Genomic DNA, 25,001 nt, shown 5'->3' on the forward strand with positions numbered 1-25,001 from the left:
GGCTCTTCCCTCTCGCTTTTCCTTTCCATTTTGCACTTCACTGGCCAGGGAGGCGAATGCGGAGCCCATCGGCCCAGAGAGCTGGGATTGCTTTCCCATCGCTCCCCCGTCACTAGCGCCGTCACGTCTGTCCTGTGGTGCTGCCACCCACGCTCAGGCTGGAGCCTCAGCCCTTCCCTGAGGTTTGACGGGGGTGCACTGGGCTGGACGAGCTTTCGGATGGGCTGCAGGGACTTTTCTGGGACAGACAGATGATAATCCCTTTGCAGCAGGGCTAACACCTCCATAGGTCATGTCCTGGACTTTGGTCTTGTCCTGTACTTTTTCTCAGCTGCCATTAAATGCAGGAGGAGGTGGAGCTCAGCAGCAGCAGACAGAGAAAGCAGTGCTGTTATTTTTGGGATTAGGATGCAATCTCCTCCAATTGCCTGCCCCTGCCACAGTCCCTCCTGGCCCAGCCATGGCTCAGGACCTCCTCAAACCCCGTGGGTTTGTTGAAGGGCATCAAAAGGTGCTGAACCTTTCCAAAGAGAGGGGGCAGAAAACATCGAGGGGGTTGCCAGCTCCCACTGCCTGCCCAATCTCCAGCCTGCACCCTTGCAGACATTAATCCCAGCTTCCCCTGAGCTCGGTTCTCCCCTTTCAATTCCCCGCCCTGGCTAAGCCCCCAGCCCAGCAAGGCCAGGCCAGCTCGGACGTCACCTTCATTTTACCCCGACGAGGCTCACAGGGGGATGCCCACCCGCCAGCGCCAAAAGGGGCTTTGTGCTGCACAGGATAATCCTCGGGGAGGGTAAGCGATAAAGATCTCCTCATCCCCATGGAAATCGAGCCATGTTCCCCACATACCTCCACTAATTCAATTTTACACTGTGTGAATAGACCTGCCAAACCTTTATTATTCTTTCTTCTTGAGAAGTTCGCAGCAGAGGGGTACAGCGGGCGGAGGGGAGGGTAGGGGGCACGAGGGAGGGGTGGGCTCCCTCCTGCCGCTCCTAAGTCTGATCTCTGCAATAAATAGTCATGCTTGGTGCTCACCAGGCATGTTTCACTACTCTCCTTTCAAAACACGGGGCTGAGGATGGTGGGGAAGAGAAGGCTGAGGCCAATATTCAATTGCTTAGAAATACCTGGGGCAGAAGGGGGTGGATTTTGGGTTTAGGTGAGTATAAGGGAGAAAAGCACCTGGAGAGCATCCTCTGCAGCTAGCTTAGCCTGGCTTGGACCACAGCTTGTCCCACTCTTAGTCTCCACTCCTGAGATGCCCCAGTCGGGACTCACAGCCCCCCCACACCATTTGCCCCATGTACAGGTCTAAGCCCTCTCCCATGCCAGGACCCTAACCACCCCCACACACCTCGGTCCTGCTCTACACTGCACGCAGCCTTGTCAGCATTCACCCAGGGTCACGCATCAGCATCATCACCCCAACCCCCTCCAACCAAGCCAGGGCAGCGGGGACATTCAGGGCTTTGGCACGAACCACTGCGAGTGCTGGTTCTGCTGCAGGGACCTGGACCAGTAGGAATGCTCGGGAGCAATAAAAATGCTGCAAAAATTCCTCCTGATGTTCTACAGCCACTTACAATTTGCAATAGCATCTGCAGCTAAATTGCTCTGGAAAATCCTGATGGATCACACAACATCTTAACACAGGGAGCGGCTGCAAGTGCAATCATTGAGTGCACGAAAACCAGAGAGGTGCCTCTAGACAGGGGGTGTCTTGAAGTCCGCGCGTGAGAAGACCCTTTCAGAGGATATGCCCAGGGAAACTGCCAGCTCAGAGTCACTCACTCTGCAAGGAGATTTCCTGGATGTGCAAATGCTCACACAAACAAATGGGTTTTCACAGGAGATTTGGTCTGCTGGAGCCCCAGGACTGGTCCAGCACCCACAGTGACACTGGAAAGCAGATGGGAGGTGACCAATTGAGCCATCGGAATTGGAGATCTATGCCTCTAATTGCAGCTTCCCTCCTCAATGGGGTGAAGCCCCTCAGATGTGGTCTCCTGCACGGGGTGCAGGACACACAAGAAGGCAGGTTATTGTCTACAGCAAGGATCAGGTGCTCAGTTCCCAAAGGGAATCTGATTGTGAGCACTTATTCTCAAAAATTTATCCCAAATGGAACATGGATTTATGAGTTCTGTTGGTGACCAAATGCAACTGTTCAACTGGAATTGGAAAAGTAGTGACACACAAATCAGAAGACACTTTGGTGAAGCTACTAATGAGGACGTGCAAACCTCCTTGAGCTCCCAGTCAAGAGACGAGAGGCAGGAGGGGGATGAAATTTGGAAACTAATAAGTAAATGCAGATATAAACACACAGAGAAGATGACATTCAGTATTGTTTGCAAGATTAAAAACAAAACCATGAAAAACCTGATAAGGTCTAACATGCACAACAAGGCTAAACCCGAGTTTTATTTCATTATTTTACGTATTATTGAAGCTTTGATACATTTCATACCTCCAAATGGCAGGATCTACACTGAGTAGTTGTAATATCTACAGCCTATGCCGGCTACTTAAAATGCAAATTAACAAGGTGTTCAAGTCTGATTTAACTTTCACATTCAATAACCTGAGGTTTTTTTCTTCTCTCTGCCCTTTTTTTCTAATTTTATTGTGAGATTACCCACTAGTTTTCTTTTAAACCTTGAATTACTCTTATGCATTCTCTACATTAGTTCCACACTGAAGCTATTTGTTTGGGATTAGTTATACTTACCTAACTCGAGGGGTGCTGGGAGGATTACCGGGAGTTTGCAGAGGGCTCTGACGGTGGAAAGCACTATCTAAATGCTAAGTATTACGAAGTCAGCTGAGCTATTTACTGACACCGATTGGTAATATCCCCCACTCCAAATTGGACACAGAAATTGAAAGAGCAGAATCCTTTTTTTGGAGAGACAAATAGTGACAGAAGGCCAAGCCAAGGTCCACAAATAAAAGAAATCTTAAAACATCACTTAAGGTCAAAAAAGGGCTGGGTTTATTCCTGGTATGAATAAGCACCGAGTCAGTGGCAGGACCCAGAGCACGGGCAGGGAGGCTGACGGGGTGCAGGAGGCAAAACCACACCTTGTGGGATCTCCTTTCCAGCCTTTCGCAGCGCTTCCCCATCATCCACCACAGAAACCAAACACCCAAACAGCTCATCTGGCAACAACCTGCAGCCTGGCTCTTAAACAGAGAGATAAACCCAGCTCCTCTTCTTTACAAGGAGTTTTACTGATGCAACGTGACCTTTTGCTGGGCAATGGTATTCGATTGTTTCATCTTGCAGCAGCACCTCGAGGTCCCAAGAGAGATCAAGGTCTTGTTGGGAGAGATTTTATAGACATACATATGAGTGACATCTCCTGCTTCAAGGAGTCTGACTCGATGACCCTTATGGGCCCCTTCCAACTCGAGGCATTCTATGATTCTATGAAATACTGTCACCATCATAGCCCCACATTGGGTCTGTACAGACACAGATGGCAAAAACCACCCATGTCTTCAACAAATTCATCATGACCGTAGTTATGGAGGTGGGAGGGTTAATGGGAGCAAAGCCCCTTCCCCAGTGCAGACACTGCACCTAGAGCTGCATCCCTCCCAGACACACACAGGAGTCTGACCCAGCACTGCCAAGCCCACCACTAAAGCATATCCCTGAGCACCACATCTACACAACTTTTAAATCCCTCCAGGAATGGTGACTCCACCACCTCCCTAGGCAGCCCCTTCCAATACCTGACAGCCCTTTCCATGAAGAAATTTTTCCGAACATCCAATCTAAGCCTCCCCTAGTGCAACTTCAGGCCATTTCCTCTTGTCACTTGGGAGAAGAGACCACCCCCACACCCTCCTTTCAGGGAGCTGTAGAGAGCGATAGGGTCTCCCCTGAGCCTCCTCTTCTCCAGGCTGAACACCCCCAGCTCCCTCAGTCACTCCTCACAGGAACTGTGCTCCAGACCCTTCCCCAGCTCTGTTCCCTTCTTTGGACACGCTCCAGCCCCCTCAGCATCCTCTTGCAATGAGGGGCCCCAAACTGACCCCAGGATTTGAGGTGCGGCCTCACCAGTGCCGAGCACAGGGTGATGAGCCCTGCTCTGGTCCTTCTGGCCACAGTGTCCCTGATGCAGACCAGGATGACATTGGCCTTCTTGGCCACCTGGGCACACGCCGGCTCACATTCAGCTGCTGTCAACCAACATCCCCAGGTCCTTTCCCACCGGGCAGCTTTCCAGCCCTCATCCCCAAGCCTGGAGCGCTGCAGGGGGTTGTTGGGACCCAAGTGCAGGACCCGGCACTTGGCCTTGTTGAACCTCACACGGTGGCCTCGGTCCATGGATCCAGCCTGTCCAGATCCCTCTGCAGAGCTGTCCTGCCCTCCTCCGGGCGCTTTGGCTAGCCATCAGAAAGCAGCACCATGTTTTGCAACCCACCTAACCTGCGACGCTTGTGCTCAGTGCCGAAATCAGAATGGAGAAACACCCTCTAGAAAATCATGGCTGAAGGCTGTTGTCTGCTCTAGGGAAGAGCTGCTTCACAAAACCAGAGAAATGTTGCAGTTGTGTTACCCAACCTCCCAAGCAGAGAGGTGGCAACGAGGCGCTGGGGGAGAAATGGTCTGCAATTAAATGCAACTGCACGCAGAACCAAAAAGCAATGCCTCAAGTGCATTTGGCACTGTCACCCATGGAAGGCTTGCTGGCTCCTGGCTGGAGCTCTTTGTGCTTGGCAGCACAATGGGGGATCCCAGAGAAGATGCAAGGCTGCCACTGTGCGTGTGGGATGAGGCAGGGGGAGCTCATCGTGAGGGGACATGAAGATGCAAATGGGGACAAAGAATCTCAGAAGTGCAAATCTATACAGAAAGAACAAATAAAAACGAGCTCAGGGGTGTGGACCTGCAGAAGGACAGATCAGAGGAGGTTTGTGGGCACAACCAGAGGGGTATAATAGTGCGAGGAGATGGGCACAATGGGCAGAGGTCTCGCACCTCTCAAATGAGACGTTGGACCACAAAGAGGGTAGAGGGAAAGTGTTTGGGATTAGCTGTTGCCTACTGGAGAACTGTGAGTCCAAAAGCTGGTCCTTTTTCTCCTGTTTCCTTCTCCAGTTATATCTGTTGGTCTAACAAGAGAGATTACCTCTACTAACAAATCACATCTCACTAAGTATTTCTCCAAAGTGGAATTCAGCAGAAAAAAGAAAGCACAAGCACCACAAGTACCTCATCACAGATGCAGCCTCCAGTCCATGGCTGGACCCTGCCACCAGGACAGGAAAACCTAATCCACAACCGGCGGAAAAAGAGGAGACAGCATCCTCCAGCTTCGCCCACTGGGGACCAACCCGTCTATATTGTTCTTCTCCCCAGCCAAAACTATTCCATGAATTTGACCTTAACTTCTGTAATAGTTTGGGGGTGACGAACATGGCATTCTTGACGTAGCTAATGTTTGTGAATAAAACAAATGAAAAAAGAAATAAATAAGCAAACACCCGGCCGCAGACTGCACTTGGTTTCGCTGTGGTTGACATTTACAGCCTACGGTGGCTGTGGTGAGGATGACAAACTGGGGTGACCAGCGGTGCCCTGGCAAGGCTGGGCAGGGCGCTGTGGGCAGGGCTGTGGGGTCAGCAAGAGGCTGGGCGGGCACCCACCCTGCGGGCACCCCTCCCAGCCCACAGCATCGCTGCAAGCACTAACAGGCACCTTGGCTCTCTGGGTCATCGCAGTGGTGGGACATGCTTGCCTAGAAATTCTTCTGGAAAAGCATGGGGTTAATTTGTGAAGGTAATGGTTTGGTTCAGCTTTGAATTCCCTCTGAAAGAGCTAAAGTTCTGTTTTCCCAGTCTGCTTGATTTCCTGCCCAACCTCGGGCAGGTCCCTTCATCTCAGCTCAGACCATGGGCAAGGAGCCGCCCCAACACACACCATGAGTGGTCCAATGGGTTATCACCCCAGTGGGGACATCAGCCCCTCACAGACCCATGACACTGGGTGGAGGACTCCTGGGAAGTGCTCTCTTAGTCATTCATGAATCAAGCCTCCAAACAGGGAAAACAAAATCTCTCGCTGGAGATCGGCTGCTCAAGACACTTTCTCCCGATTGCTCCGAAGAGTGGAGGGAAGGGGTACACTCCTCGCTTTCTCTGCAAGATTTAAGATCATGCAAACAACGTTTGAGAGATAATTTGGTGGTCACAGAGGACTAGGTTTTATTCCTGAATTGAAAACTGGCTATTAAACATCATTTAAAGAACAAAATAAAAATAAAACAGCAATTTCTTTTTTTATTCTCTCCCTATCATCATCATTAACCTTCTATCTGCATAATATCCCTCTGCCAAGGATCTTCAAGTGCGTAATAAAATTTTAGTACTTAAACTTTATCAGTGCTCTGGAAAGGAGTATTCTTCTCATTTCAGAGAGAGGAAAACCAAGGCACAAAGAACCGAAATGACCTGCTCAAAGTCATACTGAGAATTACTCGTGGAGCCAGGAATAGATTCTCCGAGCCCTGAGCCCCGGGAGGCAGCGTGCCCACAGGTACACTGCTCTTACAGGCCAATTAGCTTTTATGGAAACGTTTAAGGAAACATTTCCTTTCACAGATTCTGCCTGCTAATTTACTCCCAAGCTTTGTCAACTGTGAGTGAGAGTGTCTGAGTTTTAGGCTGTCGGGGAGCAACTCAGCCTCTTCCCTTGCTTGAGACAAATGCACTTTCAGCAAGTAACAACCGGACAACACAGAGCACCCCGCTACGCGCTGGTTAAAAAAGGGGGTTTCTGTGAGTCCCTGTCTGTTAATTGTGACTGCAGAGATTTCGTCAAAGAGGGCTTTGCACAGCCACAACCATGGGGCCAGCCTGGCTCTGGGTGCGGAGGCACGCTTTGCTTTCCAGCCCTCTGCTCTGTTTAGGTCTGCTCAGCTCGGTGGGACAGAGTGGATTTTTCACCAAAATCCTCAGCGTCACTACGCAGGTCCTGCCTTTGCAGGAGCCAGGAGAGAATGGCAGGCAGGGGTGGGAGAAAAGGGCAGAGAGGATGGGAGCGGGCGAGCACGGTGCAGGAGAAAAGCCAACCCTTGTTTGCTCTCCATCTCTCTCTGCTGAGAAATGGTTAATGGGTTGCAAGGTTTCCACCCTTCCAGGACTGAGCCTTTTCCTCCCCTTTCGAGTGCCCCCTGCCTTCCTCCTCCAGCGACTGGGAAGCTGTGACTGCTCTACACCGCTGACACCTCGGCTGCTCTGGAAACCCATGAACTGTTTGAAAAAGGTCAGCTGGCAGCCTGCATCCCTGCTCCTGCCTTCCCACCCGGACAGCCTCGGGCAGTGCAGGAGCCCCCTCTGTAGGCAAAGACCCACATTTACCAGCATCCTCTGCTTCTTGACATGGGTCTTTTTTCAGCAACACCCCATCTTCGTCCACCCCAACCCAAGCCGCTGCGATGGGGCCGGAGGGAGAGCAGGACACCGGGGCTCTGTGCCAGCTGGGGATCAGGGCTCTGCTCTGCTGCTTGTTAGCAGCTGGCCCCGTTACGTGTGATGTGAACCGAGGACGGATATCCAGCAGGACAGCAGATTTGCCATCAAAAAGGCTGACGTCTTGCCAGCTTGCTGTTGGCAAAATAAAGCAAGCGCGCCTCTGTACAGCTCTGGGCTTCGGTACCTCTCCTAGGCCCAGAGCTGCCCTCGCTCCAACCTCTCCAACGCAGTCACCTACTTTTCCCTGGTCACTTGCCAAACCAGAGTTTCCCGCTGCTGCACGAGCATTTTCCCAGGCCATGTTATGGGGGCCTTGGTGCACTCCTTCACAGTGCAACAGAAGGAAACCATCCACTCCCAGTGTTCCCACTCCATCCTCTCTCCTGCACCTCCTCATCCCAGCACGGCGCATCAGGCAGGTGAGGCTCTCCAGCATGGCCACAGATCCTCAGCCCACAGCCTTAAACCCAGCTCTGGTTCCAAATGACATCACTGGTCCATTAAAAATGCTGGGAAATCTCCCTCCCAGGAACTCACTGGGGCCAGCAGTGACTTAAGGGAAGATGAACACCGGACTGGAAGTAGCAGAGGCAAAATTCCTGCCTGGATGCAAACAAGCTCTGTCCTTCCCAAAAGAGAAGTCCTTCTGGGGTTGGGAGGCTAGTGGCTGAGTCAAGGGTTTCTGGCAGTTGCTATCAGCCACTGCTCCTCTGACACAGTTTGACCACAGCTTTTAAGGAAATGTGTGAATTTGCCTGTGTTTACTGATCTGTGCTCAACAGCTACAGTGACTCCTCCTCAGAGATGCTCAGCCTGTGTTCACTACATCCTCTCTTTCACAGCCAGCCCTTCCACAACCCTCCTGCTCAGCCGCAAACACAGCATATCTGCCAGCAGCCTCGTAAGGATTTGCTAACCCAGAGCAAGAACCCCCCGGTTTGGATGGTCTCTAGTTGGAAGAAACATATACCCTCACCCACTCCCAGCCCACTTTGTACAAAGCCCCAAGACGTGCTACCGCTCACACCCCATGACAAATATGGAGGGGGGCAAAATTAGAAAGGACGATGATGAAGATCTAAAGCCAATTTGTAGGCACCCTGAAATAATTTGATTTCCCTAGTGTCCCGGGAACACTTCTGTCCAAGACGTACCATTACTCATTTTCATTTGGAGAAGTTTCAGCATGGAACAAAAATATCTTGGGCTCCGTAATGAGGCAAGAAATCGTGCTTACGTAGCTGAGCAAGTAACATCACTCAACATCCCTGTCCTTGCCGTGGAAGAAAAACGATTGGAGAATAAATTAATCCTAATAAATGTAGGATTCTGATCAGGCATACATAACCAGCAGTGCGTCTGCAGGATGAGCAATTGATGAAGTCATTGCTTCAAAGGTGCCTTGATGCAATTAGTCACTTGTAAAACACGCACCAGAGGAGAAAATCCCGCTCCTTTTGTTAAGGAGCATGAAAATGCTCCGTGCGTCAGAGTGATTTATGGGTTACAGTGCAGCAAAATTAGAGTGCGCGGCAATTAGGGTCGTTCTCTCGGAGATGAAAGGCTGGGGGGAGATGAGTGAAAGGATGGACAGGATGCAGAAGGGCCAGATGAAGGCAAAATGCCAACACTGCATTTCTGTGCTGTTGTTTTTTAACAGGGATTACTTCCCCTTTGCAGAAATCATTGCAGGGGAGGAAGCGGGTTTCACATGTGAAACTGGTGCCACTGAAGATGAATCAAGTCATTAATCACCAGCATGAGTATCCGTAATTAGAGCTGCCGGGAGTCACAGGAGCAAGAGTCAAAGGCTCTAACAGGATTATGGACAGATCTGGATTGTTTTATGACTAACATTAGCAGATAAAGGGAATCCATCACGTGCTCGAGGAGGTCGGCTGACGAGCACAGGGGGCAGGGAGGGAGGCATTTCCCATCCCCAGCCCTGCTGTCGGGTTTCGGCGTCCACTGCACCATCTGCCCACCACTGCACGTGCAAAGAGGACAGAGATTCACCCCAGCACCCTGCTTGCAGGGTACCCCGGGGGCAGAGGACCCTTCCCCAGGCACTGCCACACTCACAGGGCAGGCCAAGGGCCAAAGGGAGCTGACTGACCCGGCCGTGCTGAAGCAGAGTCAGTTCTGGTGCAGCTTGGCTTGTTCCTGACCAGTGCTCCAGCTGTTTGCAGCTGGAGGACACAGGCAGATGCTGAGCAACCGACCCTCACAGTGCACAACTATCCCTGCCTTGCCCGGAGGAACCGGGTGGCTTTCCCGCATCCCCCCTCCAGCACGGGTTGGCTCTCTGGCTCACACGCTCCCTTCTCCAGCCCCATTCCCAACAAGCCCAGGCATGCCTCTCCACAGCCGCCTGCTTTTGGGACAGGAGAGAGCGGGGAGGCTGGGAACTGGGGCCAGGCAGAGCAGGCACCAGAAGTCCTCCCAGCCCAACCCCCCCCAGGAGGGGAACGCATAGCCTCTCTCTAGGTCTAGGGGCCCCAGCGCCCAACTTTAAGCAGCTATTGCTGCTTCTCTGAGCTCATTGTTGAGGGCTGGAAAAGGTCTAGGAGCTTTCAAAGAAAGCTCTTTAGCTTAACGAAGGAGACAACGGTCTTGTGCCTTTGTCCCCAAAAAGCAGGGTGCAGAGACAGGGCCGCGCTGCTGGACACCATCCTGGGGGCACCTGGCAGAAGAAGCCACGTCAGCCGCAGGGCTGCGGGGGGACCCCCGGTGAAGTCAGGGAATAGTCCCCATGGCCACTGCACATTGTCCCAGGAGCACTGAGTGTGCCCCAGGGCACCCGAATGGGATGGCCATTCCCCATCTGCTGGAGCCGTGCCCTGGGATGGAGCAGACACGATGGCTTCTTTCAGCTATCGCTCCTGCTCGCCTTGGCCCTGAGCAGGACAGGCACAGGTTGACTCTCTCCATCTACCAAGAGGATGCAAACGTTGTCTAGAGGAACTGGAAATTGAGATCCAAAAATAATCTGAGGCCAAGTGTGAACTTTGGAGGTTTGAGAGAAGACATCACAGTAAATATTAACTGTATATGAATTTAGACCCCTTGCTCTTAACTGGCTCTTGTAGATTTAGAGTCCATGCACAATTTTTGGCTGTTACTGCCAAGTGCCTCAATTCCCCAGGCTGCACAATGAAATTGGTGAGATTTATTGATTTCCACAGGAAATAAAGGAAAGACAAGCAGGATCTGTGCCTGTGTACAATCTCTGTTCTCATAGCACAGCCATGCTGCTAGCACCTGCACTCACGAGCATGCACACATGCCAGTGTGCCACGGAGAGGGAGATGGAGAACAGGGTCCCTCAACTCAACATCAACACTCCTGACTCCACTGTCACCCCAGGCCAGCACCACGGAAAACGCAACCCTCACTGAAGCCAGCAGATTGACCCAGTTGCACATGAGCATGGATCTCTGGAGCTGGAATTCGGGGCTTCTCAGAGAGGGTAATGCTTATACTGGTGAGGCCAGTTCCATGGACAGCCCATCCAGGGACAGCAGAATGACAGTGGGAGCTGGACTGCTATGCAAGATGAGCCATTGCCAGGCTCCAAGCTCCAGTGAGGGACTTTCTCCCCCAGTGTCACTTCATTTTATCAGTGTGCGTCATCAGGTCACCATGAAAAACCTCAGAACCTTCCTTCTGTAGTCGTGATCAGAACCTTCCTTTATTAAATTAATGACACTGCCCTATTTGTCCTCTCACTGTTAACAAGCAGCGACGAGGGCTGGAGGAGTGCTGCTGAGCAGCTCCTGGAGCCAGGCTCCTGTCAGCCAAATCCATGTCCAGCAGCGCCGCAGACACAGCACGTAGGAGTGGGAGGAGGTACTAACCCACGTGCAAGCAGGTCTCCGGCATAAACGTGGTGGGTTTCCCTTCTCCAGTACCCCTCAGGATGCTGTGCTGAAGCATCAGTACAGCTCTGCAACACTCATTTAGCCACAGGGACAAGCTCATCTCGCTGTCTCTGACTGGACTAACACGACATCCTTCCTCAAATACCTCTCTCACATGGGACAGATGAAAGCACACACTTAAATCCGCGCTGCTAAAATGATCCCCTCTGGGATCTATCAACCCCTTCCCCACGACTGGGGTGACACATGCTAGCAAGGAGAAAGACCTTCCTTGGTCAAACACCCTCAGTTCACAATAGGAAGCTTTTTCTGTCCCAGGGTTCCTGGAGACATGACAACCATTTGAAAAAAAAGATGTTCTCTGCTCTGCAAACAAGCCCCAGCAGCAGGTCAGCACCACCCACTCCTTCCTCCAGCAAAGGAGAGGTCATTGTCCTGTTCTCTGGAAGAGCAGGATTACAGGGGTGGAAAAAGTTCAGAGACAGTCACTCCCAGCACAGACCAACTCAACCCGATGCTGAGATAAGACCACTCCTTGACCCCATCACACAGGCCCCATCAGTGGGAAGCCAGCAGGGGAACGCTGCAGAATATCCCCCCTATCCCCCATAACCCAAACTAGCCACAGCAGTATTTCCTATTATGTCTCCATAACCTAATCTGACCCCCTCTAGGGTCTGCAGATTAATATCTGAGAAAGCTCACAAGTCCAATCACCCAATTACAGGGAGGAAAGGTTTATCCTATCCAAACAGCATGAAATGTAACATAGACCCAACTATCCCCTCCCTCCCAAGAGCCAGATCTCAATCCCTAGCAAGCTGAACAAACTGGGAAGGGGTCACGGGGGAGATGGGGAGGGTCTCTCCCGGCTTTGTATCACATGAAACCTGCAGGAGCAGCTATTTTAATTGGCAAATCCCCTGACTCAAGGTTTAATCCCTCTCCATTTCCCTCACAGCAACACAGGGAACAGATGAGGTCCCCCACCTTGAGCCACTGCCCAACCCGAGGAGCTCCCATTGTGTTGGGGAATGGCAGGTGACGATGGGCCTCAGGACACACAGCGTACACCCAGCTTGGGGGGCTGGTACCACCACGTGCCACCCCACGCCGAGGTGCCTGTGGGCTAGAGCAGCCTTGCTGCTGGCAACAGGCAGGATCACAGCCCAGAATGATTGCAACGTCCCCACAGTACCTCCTGCATTGGAGCTCAGAGCTTTCAGGACAAAATAGGCTGTCCCAAGGCAGCCTTTGTGCCTCCTTGGATCCCTTTCCTACCCTTATTTCCTTCCAGAGAAGTGTGGAGGGACGCTGTCTAAATTTTGGATTGTATTTCAGCCACCTGACAAAGCTGAACGCATGGGAAACCTCAACAGCAGCCAGAGGAGTGGAAAGCAGATTCCCCAGCCCATCCAGGACCTCATCTCAGGCTTTGGCTAGAATGAAAGGAACATGCAAAATCTCCAGAAAGTTCCTAACCTGGCAGGGAACCCCAGGCTGGGCGTCATTCAGAGCCCATCCAAAGGGAAGACCCATGTTTTTCACTCAGCAAGCATGCCCAGGTTTCCTCCCAGAGCAGGGTTGTGTTGCATCTGCAGATGTCCCACAGCCTAAATTTTCCAAGTAGCTCAGGGCTGTATTACCAACTGCAAGCTTTGCAAACACAGACTGAGCTTCCCCCTCCCCAAATTCCAGCCACAATGTAATGATTAGAAAAGCCTGTCTAGTCAATAAAGGCTCCTACGAAAAGGTTCCACTGAACTGCACTCACATGCCACGATCCGTCTGGCTGCGTTAGCAGCCTTTGCTTTTGATGCTTTCTGACAAGATGGATTTGTGGCCTTGGACTTTTCCAGATCAGGAGAAACTTAATCCAAGAGGATAAAATTACGGACTAGTAAAAATACTCCGCGACTGGCCTCATTAACTGCCATTTAAGAAGTTCAGAGCCTTCCTAGCTAGAAGGGAGCATCTACAGCTGTCCTTTGCCTTGAGAGCGAGCTAGCTCCGCACAGACAGCACAAAGCCCTGGGCAAACACTGCTCTCAAAGTGCATGGCATGCTCATGGCACCATCCAGGCTGCTCTGTCCTCTGCAGTCAGCAGGGAACAGGCAGGCAGTCCCGGCTCTCCACCTAAGAAGTGATTTGGGAGAACGCAAAGATAATGCCCAGTTCCGCCCAAAAGGTGTCTGGGCAGATAAAAATAAATAAATAAATAAATAGAAACCCTGGAACAACCATATGGAAATGTGAATTAATGAAATATTTCAGCAACTGACTCAATCCTAATTGAGAGCTGAGAACCCTCCACCTCCCTTCTGCTTTCCAGGATACAAAAATGACACTAGTAGGTGGAAATAACTACAGCTGTCCCAGTGGGAGAGAAATCAGTACTTCACAGTCAGTGTAATGGCCAAAATTAAGCACTTGCTTGGTGCTATTACACAACACATCCCAGGAAGCAGCTTCCAAAAACTTGACCTTCTCTTCAAAGGCATCTTTTTGAATCATCTTTCCTGTTGCCAACAAGTGGATTCAGCACTCAAAATGGGTACTCTGGGTGTTGAAAACATCTTTACCCGTGTGCTGGTTGAGAGGCAGCAGCAGTGACAGGCTCCATGCAGCAGCCCCATCCTGCCCAGGCTCTCCGCACACAGGCGTTCCCAGATGAAGCTCTGCTGCATCTCTGCCCCCAGCACGTAAGCGAGCTAGTCCTCACCGGTGGTGGTCTGGATCAGCCGCACCTTCCCTCTGAGCAACCAGCTGAGATCCAACAGGCAGATCACCAAGGAACGAGCAGGCAGGGACAACTAGCAATGCTGGGTCACCAGCTCCTGACCACCATCCTCTACTCTGGTGATGTTCAAGAACCTGTTCTGAACACAAGTCAAACACAGAGATGCCCCCAGAAAGAGCTGTCTATCACTCCCAGTCTGAGCACCAACCTTCCTGACCACCAGCATCGCTGCGCTGAGTCTGCTGTCAGGGAGAGCAGAAGAAAAACAATGGACACTGTGGTCTCTTTTCCAAGTCACAGCTTGTGATCCACCAGTTGCAGAGCCTATGGACCCTGGGCCAACTTCCAAATCAAAAATCATCTACAACCCCAACCTACATCTCTAAAGAACGAGCACTGCTCCACAGGGCTTTACAGAGGTAGTCGATAGATTGCCCACGCTCAAGTTCATTAGCATCTCTAACATCAACTGGTTTAAACACTTGTGCTTTAACATCTTCCACACTTCACTGGCATAAATTAAAACTCTGGATGTTCATGTATTTACCCAACTCCTGGCCGGACCTCAAGCTCATACAGCTTTCTAAGGGCAGTGTCAACTCCTACTACGCTCTGGTGCCCAGGCTGTGTGGAAGTCAGGACTCTAAAGATGATTTTAAGGCATTCAATAGGAGTGCAACCTGGTTGTACAGAGATTGCACTGACTCCTTACTGACAGGCACAGTGTGTGTGCTGGCCAGCTAGTTTTTCTCCTTCTTCTTCCAGCCTATCCCTGGTTTTCACACAACAGCAGCAGACAGCTTGCACACAAAGAGGGGGTACTGGAAGTGACAGTTGCCATAGCTATATCTATACAGCCCCAGCCATCCAGACATGTCAGCACGACGATCTACAGAACACAGTTAAGTTATAAATAAGATACTCTCAAGCCTCAATTTGGAGCACAACTTGCAAGTGTACAAAACACTCAGCCTTCCACTTTGACCTCTCTCACTTTTTTATAGACACGATGTGTATTCAGACTCCTCTGCAGAACAGCATCGCTCCGAGACGCCTGCAACGCTGGCGCAGTGACGTGCACAGGTTTTATGTAACCATACCCTCAGCTCCTGTACATCGTTCTACCCTCTCTAGTCTCCAGACACCCTCCCCAGCTGACCTGCTACCTCTTCTTCGTGCCACAGTCCTGCATACAGAGGGCCCAATATACCAGAGGACTCTGACCAAGCTGCCAGAATCTGCATGCTCCTGCTCTGAGGTCTATGTGATTCCAACAAGCTCATTCAGCAGGCTGTGCTTCTGTCCTCCTCCTTTCTCCAAGGATTACAAGCTATTCTGGACGAGGGCTACCTCTTCTTAGGGGAGGACTTTTTACAAGAGCCTGTAGTGACAGGACAAGGGGGAACGGGTACAAATTGAAAACAGGGAGGGTTAGATTAGATGTCAGGAAGAAATTCTTCACAGAGAGGGTGGTGAGGCACTGGAACAGGTGGCCCAGAGAAGCTGTGGATGCCCCATCCCTGGAAGTGTCCAAGGCCAGGCTGGATGAGGCTTGGAGCAACCTAGTCTAGTGGAAGGTGTCCCTGCCCATGGCAGGGGGGTTGGAACTAGATGGTCTTTAAGGTCCCTTCCAACCCAAACCATTCTGTGATTCTATGAACATGATCACTGCCCAGCCAAAGAGACCCAGGAGCAGCCAGGATCCCTCGATGTTGTGAGAAATCATAAGTCTTGGGAGTCCCTGCTTAGACCTCACCCATGCGTCTGCGACACAGCATCTCATGACCAACAGCGGCAGTGCTGTATAAAAGCAAGTGAGCAGTGTACTTTGTTGGATATTTTCTTCAGCTAACACCCCACAACACCCCCAACCACATGGACTCAGCTGTTGGCACACGCTGAGCTGCAGAAATGGTATCACAGAAAAGGGAGGGAACCACAGGGTAAGAATCTGCGTGGAACACGACAGAAAACGATGAGCTGCGAGAGAGGTGGAGCCTCACAATCCTTTTGTGCTCTGCTAGCAGCAACACAGAGCAAGCAGCGCAGCGTAGCAACGTGGCCTTTGCACCCACTGTCACCCTCAACCGTAGTGACAGCAAGTGACGCTTCGCTCCTCTGCATCTTCCCAGTCCCACTCCCTTGGACAGCAGAGCACAAGCAGGAGGAGGCTGCACACTCGAGGAGCACAGCTATGGCACGTGCTTTGCACGGGTACGGTGCTGACCACCTCGAAGGTGGGGAACGACTGGGAAGCGCAGTGCAGTTCAGTGCTCAGTTTGTGGGTCCTGGCTGAGGAGTGAGCACAGGGCAGGGAACACAGCTGGGAGGATCCAGAACCTGCACCCCTCTCTGCCCTCAGAAGTGAGTACCGTTGATGTTGAGGGTCTTGTGTGGAGGTTATTTCACCGCCCAGCTGTTGTGACCTCAGAGAAGGCATTTTATCTCTGCATCTTGAGGTTTTCCTCCATCTGCATAGCAAGGGAGAGCCCATTTCTACCTCAGAGCATGCAGGGTCTGACTTACCATGAGCAAAGTGCTTCCAGACACTCCCACAGCTCACATGCTCCAACCACCACCTCTTCAGGCCTCCCCACCATCCCCTTTGCAGGCGCATGGTGGCCACCCCCAAGTCTCCCCCTTCACAGATGTTCAGAGACCCAGCAGCAAACAAGACGTGGGCAGGAGGAGAAGAAAACTGCACCAGGGAGAGGAACATTAAGGAAGGAACCGAGTTGCTCCCGGAGCTACAAAGCATCACAGCAGTGACACGGCCACCACTCCAGAAGCGATGCAGCCCCCCGCCAAGCCTAAGGACCCCAACCCATCACACAGCCCAAGCCCAGCCCCTTGTCCTCCCCCAGCTGTCCCCAGGCCTGCTGCGTGTGCTACAAACACATTCAAAGCGCTTTTTAAACCTTGCATTTTGCACGCTCACGGCAGCCGCCCCAACCTGCACCAGCCCCCAGGGTGGGTCTGCCCTCCCAGGGACGGTGTTAAACCAGGCAGGGGCCTGCCTGTTGCCACCCAAAGATTACACCCTTCATCTTTCAGGGGAGGCTTCCCACCTCAGCTCCCAACCCTAAAACCAGGGAAATGATCCTTCTGTCCATTGACCCATCATGGGCTGGCCGATGCAGCGCTCCAAGGGGGACGGTCTCAGGCCCAGCTCCCACGGGGGGACCTTCTAAGCCAGGGCCACCACGATAAGCAATGGTGATACAGCACAGGCAGGGATATGGCCTGGCTCCGGCAGCCAGAACCAAGACATAAAAAGCCCTTTGCGCCACGGTCATGTTATCCCCTTGTCCCTCCCCCTCATTCCCCTTTGGAGCTTCTTAACTTCAGAAACCTTCCTCCAGAGGAGTGTTGGAGTGACAGAAAACATTTTCCAAGCCTAATATCAGTTCCAGATGTTCACAGCCATTTCAGTTTGTACCTCACCCTGTAAAACACATTTCTCCCTCTTCCTCTCTCAAGTGCAGCGCCTGCTTCGTCCATGACATAATGCGCTGGCGGGCTTGGCCGCGCGCACACACACACACACGCTCGCACCCTCGTCGAGAGCCCCATGTTCAAACAAAGAGCATCACTCAACTACAAAGCCGTCACACACATGGAGTTATGAGTAATTTCCACAAGTTTTAATAAACAGTTTGGGATGTAATTGCTCTCCGTCTTCTCTGCTGGCTCCCGAGCGCAGAGCCGCTCGCTCCCTGCACGCTGGTGTTGAAAGCGCGGTTTGTTTCGCACACAAGTTCACCTCCTATTAGCCTCAGATGGTCCAAGGCCTGTGTTTTTCTAAGCACCAGTAATAAACCTCTTTAAAAAGCACGTACAGCCGGGGGCAGCCAACCCAAGCGAGCTCCCGGCTCCTTCCGCCCCATCCCGCGGCATCGCCACCCCGCACAGAGTGTGGCAGGGAGCAGAGGGGATGCACGTTACACCAGCCTCAAAATTCCATCGTGATTCTGCTCCAAGAATAGGAACAAATATTTCCCAGCTGAAGAGAAAGGCTTCACCTTTCAGTTGTACGGCATGGGGGAGGCCAAGGCGTTTTGCAAGGGTGAGAGACTGAAGGGTTTTGAGGGGCAGGAGGGAGGCAGAAGGCAGGTTAGGCAGGGGTCAGGTACCATCTAGACTGCCATGGGGCTGAAAAGCAGGTTGTCACAGCTCTAGCCCCAGCAATGCCGGGAATCCCAGTAACAAATCCCAGCTACAACTACAATAAAACAAACGAATAAACCAATGTACAAGCACAAATTAATCTTTCCATGAACTAGGCTCAAGAGGTCCAAGGGATGAATGGCAGCTCCCCCAGGAACCCTCAAACCTTGCAGGATCCCCCCAGCTCAGCTCTGCCACACTCTGCAAATACCCATGGTGCACCTCCCTGCAACGGGAGCAAGTCCTCCAACCTGCCTTCGGGCAGGAGAACAATGGGGAAGGAAGATCTGCCAGTATCCATCAAAAGCCATCCAAATTTCACATTCCACACCCTGCCCCCAAAGCTTCTCCCTTCTGGGATTGACACTGTTTTTCTGGATGCTGTTCAGATGTGATGGATGTGCTGCAGCAGGATGAAGGTGTCGAGGGGAGACCCACGGCAGGGCTTTTGGCCAGGGGAAGCACCATACCAAGCAAAGCCTTTTTGAGCTGGAGCAGTCAGCATCTCCACAAACCTACAAAGGTATTTGCAAGAATCAAGTCATCTGGCATTAGGGGCCTGTAGGGTAAGAAAGGAATGAAGGCAGGAATGTTGTTTGGTTGTAACCAACACAGAAAAAAAGGAGAGATTTAGGATTGGCTTTTCTCTTTAATTGTTAATGGGGTAATTCTGTCCCAAACAGTCCCGTGTGACGTTCCCCCCCACCCAAGCAGGGAGAGGGGAGGGCAGGTCCCCACAATGAATTCAATCGCCTGTCAAACACATGGCAGTCATAAAAGGAAAATAATAATAATAATCTGTATTTCCTACTCTGGCTGCCAGGCAAAGATCCAGCCACTTCAAAGGCAAAACCCCAGGTTTCCTCGATCTGGCCTCACCTGTCCGACGTGTGAGCAATCTGGAATCCCCATCCAAAACAAAGCCCCTCCTTTGGAGGCTTGTTTTCTTTCTCCGTTACTGGAGAGTACCCCTCCAAGATAAAGAACAAGCCTTCCATGCTGTGAAACCAGAAACATAACCCAGGGGCCATGGCCACATCAGGCAGCTCTGGAAGGGGATGCTGGCAGGACTCTGCAGGAGAAAGCTCCTGTGGGACAGGACTGGCATATGAGCCAGGAACCAGAGCTCCATCTTGGGAGTGGGGGAGTCTCCAAAAACAGACGGGCTCCCCCAGGATGTGGGGCTCTGGCTCTCTCCAGCAGAAAAACCCCAGCTCTTGTAGCACAAAGTTTGGATACAGTGGTAAGAGAGGCTGTAGAAGCAGAATAGATGGGTCTGAGATGAAGAGAGAGGGTGAAAACTTCCCCATGGCTGTGAGCTGGAGCAGTTGGCTCTGTGGCAGCTCATGGCAGCAGAGGGCTTGGCCTAGAGGGTCTTATAAAATTAGTGAGGAGAAGGAAAAAGCCACCACCACAAGCTCAGACAGCTTTTGACCAAGACCTAAGGGCTGCCTGCGCGCAACTCCCAGTTTGGCTCCAAACAATCTCCCTGGGATGCCTTCCCAATGGAGAAACGCAGACAAACGTCTTGCCAGGATGTCTAGGAAGCCCCTGCAAAACTGCAGGAGCACAGCAAGGTTCCCCCCTCCACCACCAGCCCTGTCCTCATGTTCAGCCTGGTCCCTTGTCCTTGAAGCATTCAGGACATGCATGCCTTGCAGAAGCTGACCGGGCTCCACCTGAAATCAAATTAGATTTTTAATCACCTGAAGCAGTAGCTGTTGCAGAGCTTTGCTCCAGTGATGGACAGAAATCTCCCTCTGTTCCCTTACCGGGGCGGGGGCTGAAATTCAGTACTGACAGCATCTGGGAGGTGGAGCCCTTCACACAAATGTAAACCTCTGCTTTGGTCAACACCACTGGCTGCCTATGACACATCACCTCAGCCTCTCCAACAAATGTCATCCAAAATCCTGGAGCAAAAAGCAGTAGGAGGTTTTGCCTGGCTTTCCATGCAGCAGTAGCATCACCCAAGGTCTCAAGGACTATCTTCTGAAACACACCATTGATTCACCCAAATCAAACCCCATCCTTCATGCCCCTCCACCTTGCCCAGCAGCTCGTGGAGCACGGCCTGAATTGCTGACAAAGGTTTGCAAGGCACAGGGCACCCAGTCCAAGCCTGAACTGGAAATCAAACTCCAACCCAGAGAAGTTTCAGGTTCCCCTGGGAATGTTTTTTGCTGCTTAAATGATTCCTCTAAATATTACAGGCTACCAGCTACTTCAACAGGTGTGCAAGGCAACTTGAAGTGTCCTTTCGAAGGCTGGCATGCAAGGCAGTACTCACTGGAACAAACCAACAAAGTCCTTGAGTCGTTGAGGGCTGACCTTCCTCCCACACCCATCATCCTGTAGCATTTCAGATGGATCAGATCGAACAGTTGCTTCAATCAGAAACTCCAACTCACAGCTCTCCCACCCAAAAAGGGCAAATAATTTCTTTCTGCCAAGCCACATTTTTGCATTTCCCCTTCCCCTCAAACACTCACATCCGCAGAAGCCTTCAGAAGCCTCTCCTGAACAGAGAAGGTTGATACTCCACATAACGCCTTGGCTCCCTGCACCGTTCTCCACACAAGCAGCATCTCCCAGCCAGGCGGGACACAGGATGCACCGCCACACGCCCTTGGCACCGAGGGAAGCTTGCCCTTGGCAGCTGCACCCACCTGTGTAGAGGTCTGTGTCCGTGTACTCATCCACCTTCTTGTGCTGCAGTACATAGTCCGACACCTTTGTCCCAATGGCAGGCTGCACATCCAGCCACTCCAGAGAGACCACCGTGCTGGAGGGCTCCACACTGGGGGAGAGCCGCAGGCTGGGCAGGAGACAGGAAAGAAACCAAATAAGCCATCAGCTGCCTTTCAAGGGAGGAATCTCTCTCTACAAGCAGCACAATCCCCGGCAGGGCTCACACTCGTCCCCAGGGGTGTGTGCACAGACCCACAGGGCAGGGACGCGAGGGAGGAACAGATGGGCGAGCACAGAACTTAGGGTTGAAGCTCAGCTGGGTCCAGCCTACCGCAACATGTGTTCTTACCTGCTCCTGGAGAAGCCCAGGTCATTCAACCATGCCACCCCAAACATCCCATCTAAAGGAGCCTTCATCTCCCGGGAGAACTGCTGACCCTCAGCAGCCCCACATGGGAACCAAGCCCCAGGGGCAGACCCAACTTAACCTCCACGTAACCCAGCAGGGTTGGGTCTATGGAGGGGAGGGGTCTGCAAGGCCGGAGGGTGTGGGGAAAGCTGCAAATGAGCAGATAGGTGTGAGCAAAAGCAGGGCAGCTGTGCAGGAGCTCCTGCATGGATCAGGGACCCTGTGGGGAGGGGTGAAGGTAGAGCAGCTTCAAGCTCCTGCCTGCGCTAGTGCAAAGGCATCTGCTGCTCCTTGCACAGGCAGAAACAACACCATGAAGTACAGGGCTATGAGTCCAGCTCCAAAGATACAAGCGTGTTTGTGGAACTCAGGATGGGAAATGACTCCCCTCTGAGGTTATTGGCTCACTAAGAAGCTGTTCTGCTCCTCATGGATCACTGGAGCCAGTCTTCCTGCTTTCTCAGCTAATTCCCCATCAGTTTGCTCCTGATTTGCTCTTGCTCTGACAAGCCACAATGAATTGCACTGTAATTCCATTTCTTTCAGCATCTGAAATCCCATTCTACAAGCCCTGCTAATCAGGTGATGAAAATCTATAAGGAAACCTTCCAGGGCCACAGCCAGAGCCAGGATATCCTAAATGCATCAGTCACACAGTGAGGAGCTCTGGGCTGCGGCCCCGGGGCTCGATGGTGAGAGGAAGGAGGTGCCCGTGGGCTGAGCCTGCGGGAAAGGAGCTGGTGTGGGAGGCTGTGACCCGCGGGAAGGGCTCCATCGATACGTACACAGGCGGAGGGAGAGGGCTGCAGTTCGGGAGTCCGTTCTCATCGAAGGCGTTGAGGTCACACCTGCACCAGTCTTCGATAACATCGCCTTTCCCCGAGCACCAGTATGAGCTCATCAGCGCTCCCTTGAAAGCCTGACGTGAGAACAAAAAGCGTGAACACGTGTGCTAAAGACTCGGTGAAGTCCAGCCAGAGGCTCGGCCACGTGGTGCTGAGCATCTGGGGTGCACAGAGCCCCGGGACCAGGAAATAGTTGGGGGAGGAAACAGTCCTCGGCAGCTCTGCCACAGACTGTCTGCATGGCCCTGAGCAAGCCCCTTCAGCTCCCGCGTATCGAGGGATGCTGGTTCTCCCTGGGCGCTGCTTTTGGCATGGGGACGTGGAGCGTCTGCACGATGCCTCGGGCAGAGAGGATCTCCTGTGATGGGGGACTGAGCTGCCTGAAGAAGTATAAGCCCATTTGTGACACTGGACAATCAGGGTGCCTTTACACGGCTGCTCTACGCAGTGAAACTCATCCACGTGCCCATGGCTGCTTCTGTCCCCACCAAGAATGAAGTAATTCCTACATCCCCAGCGACACAGACCACTACCAACCTTCTCATAGGTTTGTTATTTATATGAGCTGCCCTCCTGCAAGCAAACTGCTGCTTTATTCACTTGCGTAAAGAATACTCACAAGCAATATAGCAGCATTTTCTTCTATCTTTTTCCAAGGAAATAGTAAAATCCTGTCAAATACTCGCAGTGTTTCCCAGACGGACTATCACCAGCCTGACGCAGAGCTTTCCTGACTGCTCCGACTAATGCCAACGGATCCCCAGAGTACAGCTGCCCATCTGCTGGGCTCTGAGGCAGAAACACACTGACTGAATTCCCACAGCCCCTCAGGCCTAGGCCTGCAGTGTCTTCCCTGTGCTCATCCCGCAGCTCAGGGTGGTTGGCATCAGTCCCCACGCTGCAGGATGGGGCATCCCTCGCTGCGTACCCTGCTGTAGTTCGGACTTCATGGTGATTTCTCCTGCTACCTGTGCCTGTTGTGCTGAATTAAACCTCCAGCTTGGAAGAAAGCATGTCTCCTTGCACACACACACACACGGCCTACATTCAACCCAACCCTTTTTAAAAGCACAGTTTGGGGACAAAATGCCTTCACGGGTCCTCATCCATGTACAGCAGCCCCGCTGCCAGCCTCGGCACAACCCAGCTCGCAGCAGCACGATTCCGCCCATTCAGAGCCGCCTGCGGATGCCTGGCCCCAGCGATACGGCACGCGCTGCCAGGTTACGCCTTACAGATAAAACCGTGCCCTTTGAGGAGGACAGGGATGGCTCCAGCGCTGCGGCATTTAGCAGAAAACTCTAGGAAAAGCGCCATCCCGGGGAGGTTTGTGAACAGAGGAGGTATAAATAGAGCCTGACGTCAGGGCTCCCATTGTCCGGGGTTTTGTCGCTCTCCCCGAACACCCCGAGCACCTTTAAAGAGGCGCCTTGAGGTTCTCACGTCTGAAACCTTTTCTGCTTCCAGGCATTTACAAAGTGAGACTGTTCCAGAAGGAGAAAAAAAAAATAAAGGGGGAAAAAAAGGAAGGAAAAAACATGTGAAAGAGAGAAAATGTGACGTTGTTTTATTTTGTTCTTTAGAATGTAATCGAAGCACTGGGCTGGAAAGGGCATCGCAAAGTAATTGGAGAGCAGAGAAGACAGGAGTTTATCTGACACATGGATAAATGGGTGCAGCTATGCTTCTGAGGAGAGCAGCGGGTCCATGCAGGATAGAAACAGAAAGCGATGCACGCAGATAGATGGAGCAACATGTGCTCTCCCCAGGAAGCAGGATAAATACCTGTGTTCTGGGTACAAGTGTGCACAAACAGATGTTGGGTGATGCCCAGCTGCACCCGCAGCACCACACCGTTGTCACCCTGTCCCCGACCCCCACCGCTCTGCATGCTCCCTGCCTGGCACCTAACCCACCTCCTCCCAGCATCCCCAACCCAGGGAAGAGATCCCACCGCCCCCATCCATGCCCTTTAGCCAAATCCAATAGTCAATTCCTTCCTTCTATTATTTTTCCCGATGGCAAGTGCAAGGCTGGATGAGCAATCCCCTCTGCTCTGCCTGCCCAGCCTCGCACACATCTTAATTAGATCCTGCAGGTACCCAGTTGTCATCTGCCTTGTGTCAACCTTCGCACAAACGAGGTTAGCTAATCGATGCGTCCTTCAATTGCACTCATTAAGGCGAGCGCACCTACGTGCACGAACCGGGTTACTGGGAGCAGGGCTGCTGCCTCCCTCCCGTTTCCAGCAGCCGACTGATGGCAGGGATGGGCTGGGGTGACGGGCAGCCAGGACTTGCCTTCCTGCACTATCCAGCGGGATTTCTAGCCAGCGGTCTCCTGGGTTTTCCTGCTGGCGCTGGGGAGCGTGCGTTGAAGGGCGTGGAGGTGGCAAGAGTGAACTGATGAGGGGAAAGGGCAAAATTGTGTGGAAAGAAAGGATGAAGTTCCCCTCATGAGGACGTTCCCCCTTGCTTTCAAAGGTCCATGGGGACACCAGCCCATTCCCTGGGAAAACACACATGCTCCACAGAAACTCCAGGAGGAATAGAGGGTCAGTGAGCTTTGAGGGCTCTGGTCCTCCCAGCCCTGAAGCCAGATACAGCCAGTTCACACGCAGCCCAACTCCCTTCCCTCGCCTCCCCAGCCTGGCCCAGGCTCTGGCAGTGGCAGGGCTGCTCTCAGGCCCTGGTCAATAGCAGCAGTGGATGCTGCCTTCCCCTGCAGCAGTGACTGCTTTGGCCAGCCCAGCCCAGAGACATGCTGCAGGCATCTG

The 25,001-nt window shown here is 52.3% G+C and overlaps 1 protein-coding gene across 1 annotated transcript in view; it reads right to left on the minus strand.

Annotated features, from left to right (window-relative positions):
- The window catches only part of LOC104514718 (astrotactin-2-like), a gene marked incomplete at its 3' end in the record, with an annotated part of 70,476 nt that overhangs the window by 35,138 nt on the left and 10,337 nt on the right, over positions 1-25,001 (minus strand). Inside the window, exons 2-3 of the mRNA XM_010158473.1 lie at positions 22,166-22,299; positions 20,950-21,098 (exon numbers count right to left, since the gene is read on the minus strand). Coding sequence (XP_010156775.1) covers positions 20,950-21,098; positions 22,166-22,299 — 283 coding nt within the window. The remainder of the gene's footprint in view (positions 1-20,949; positions 21,099-22,165; positions 22,300-25,001) is intronic.

The sequence above is a fragment of the Eurypyga helias genome, unplaced genomic scaffold (assembly GCF_000690775.1).
Source record: "Eurypyga helias isolate BGI_N326 unplaced genomic scaffold, ASM69077v1 scaffold26220, whole genome shotgun sequence".
Lineage (NCBI taxonomy): Eukaryota > Metazoa > Chordata > Aves > Eurypygiformes > Eurypygidae > Eurypyga > Eurypyga helias.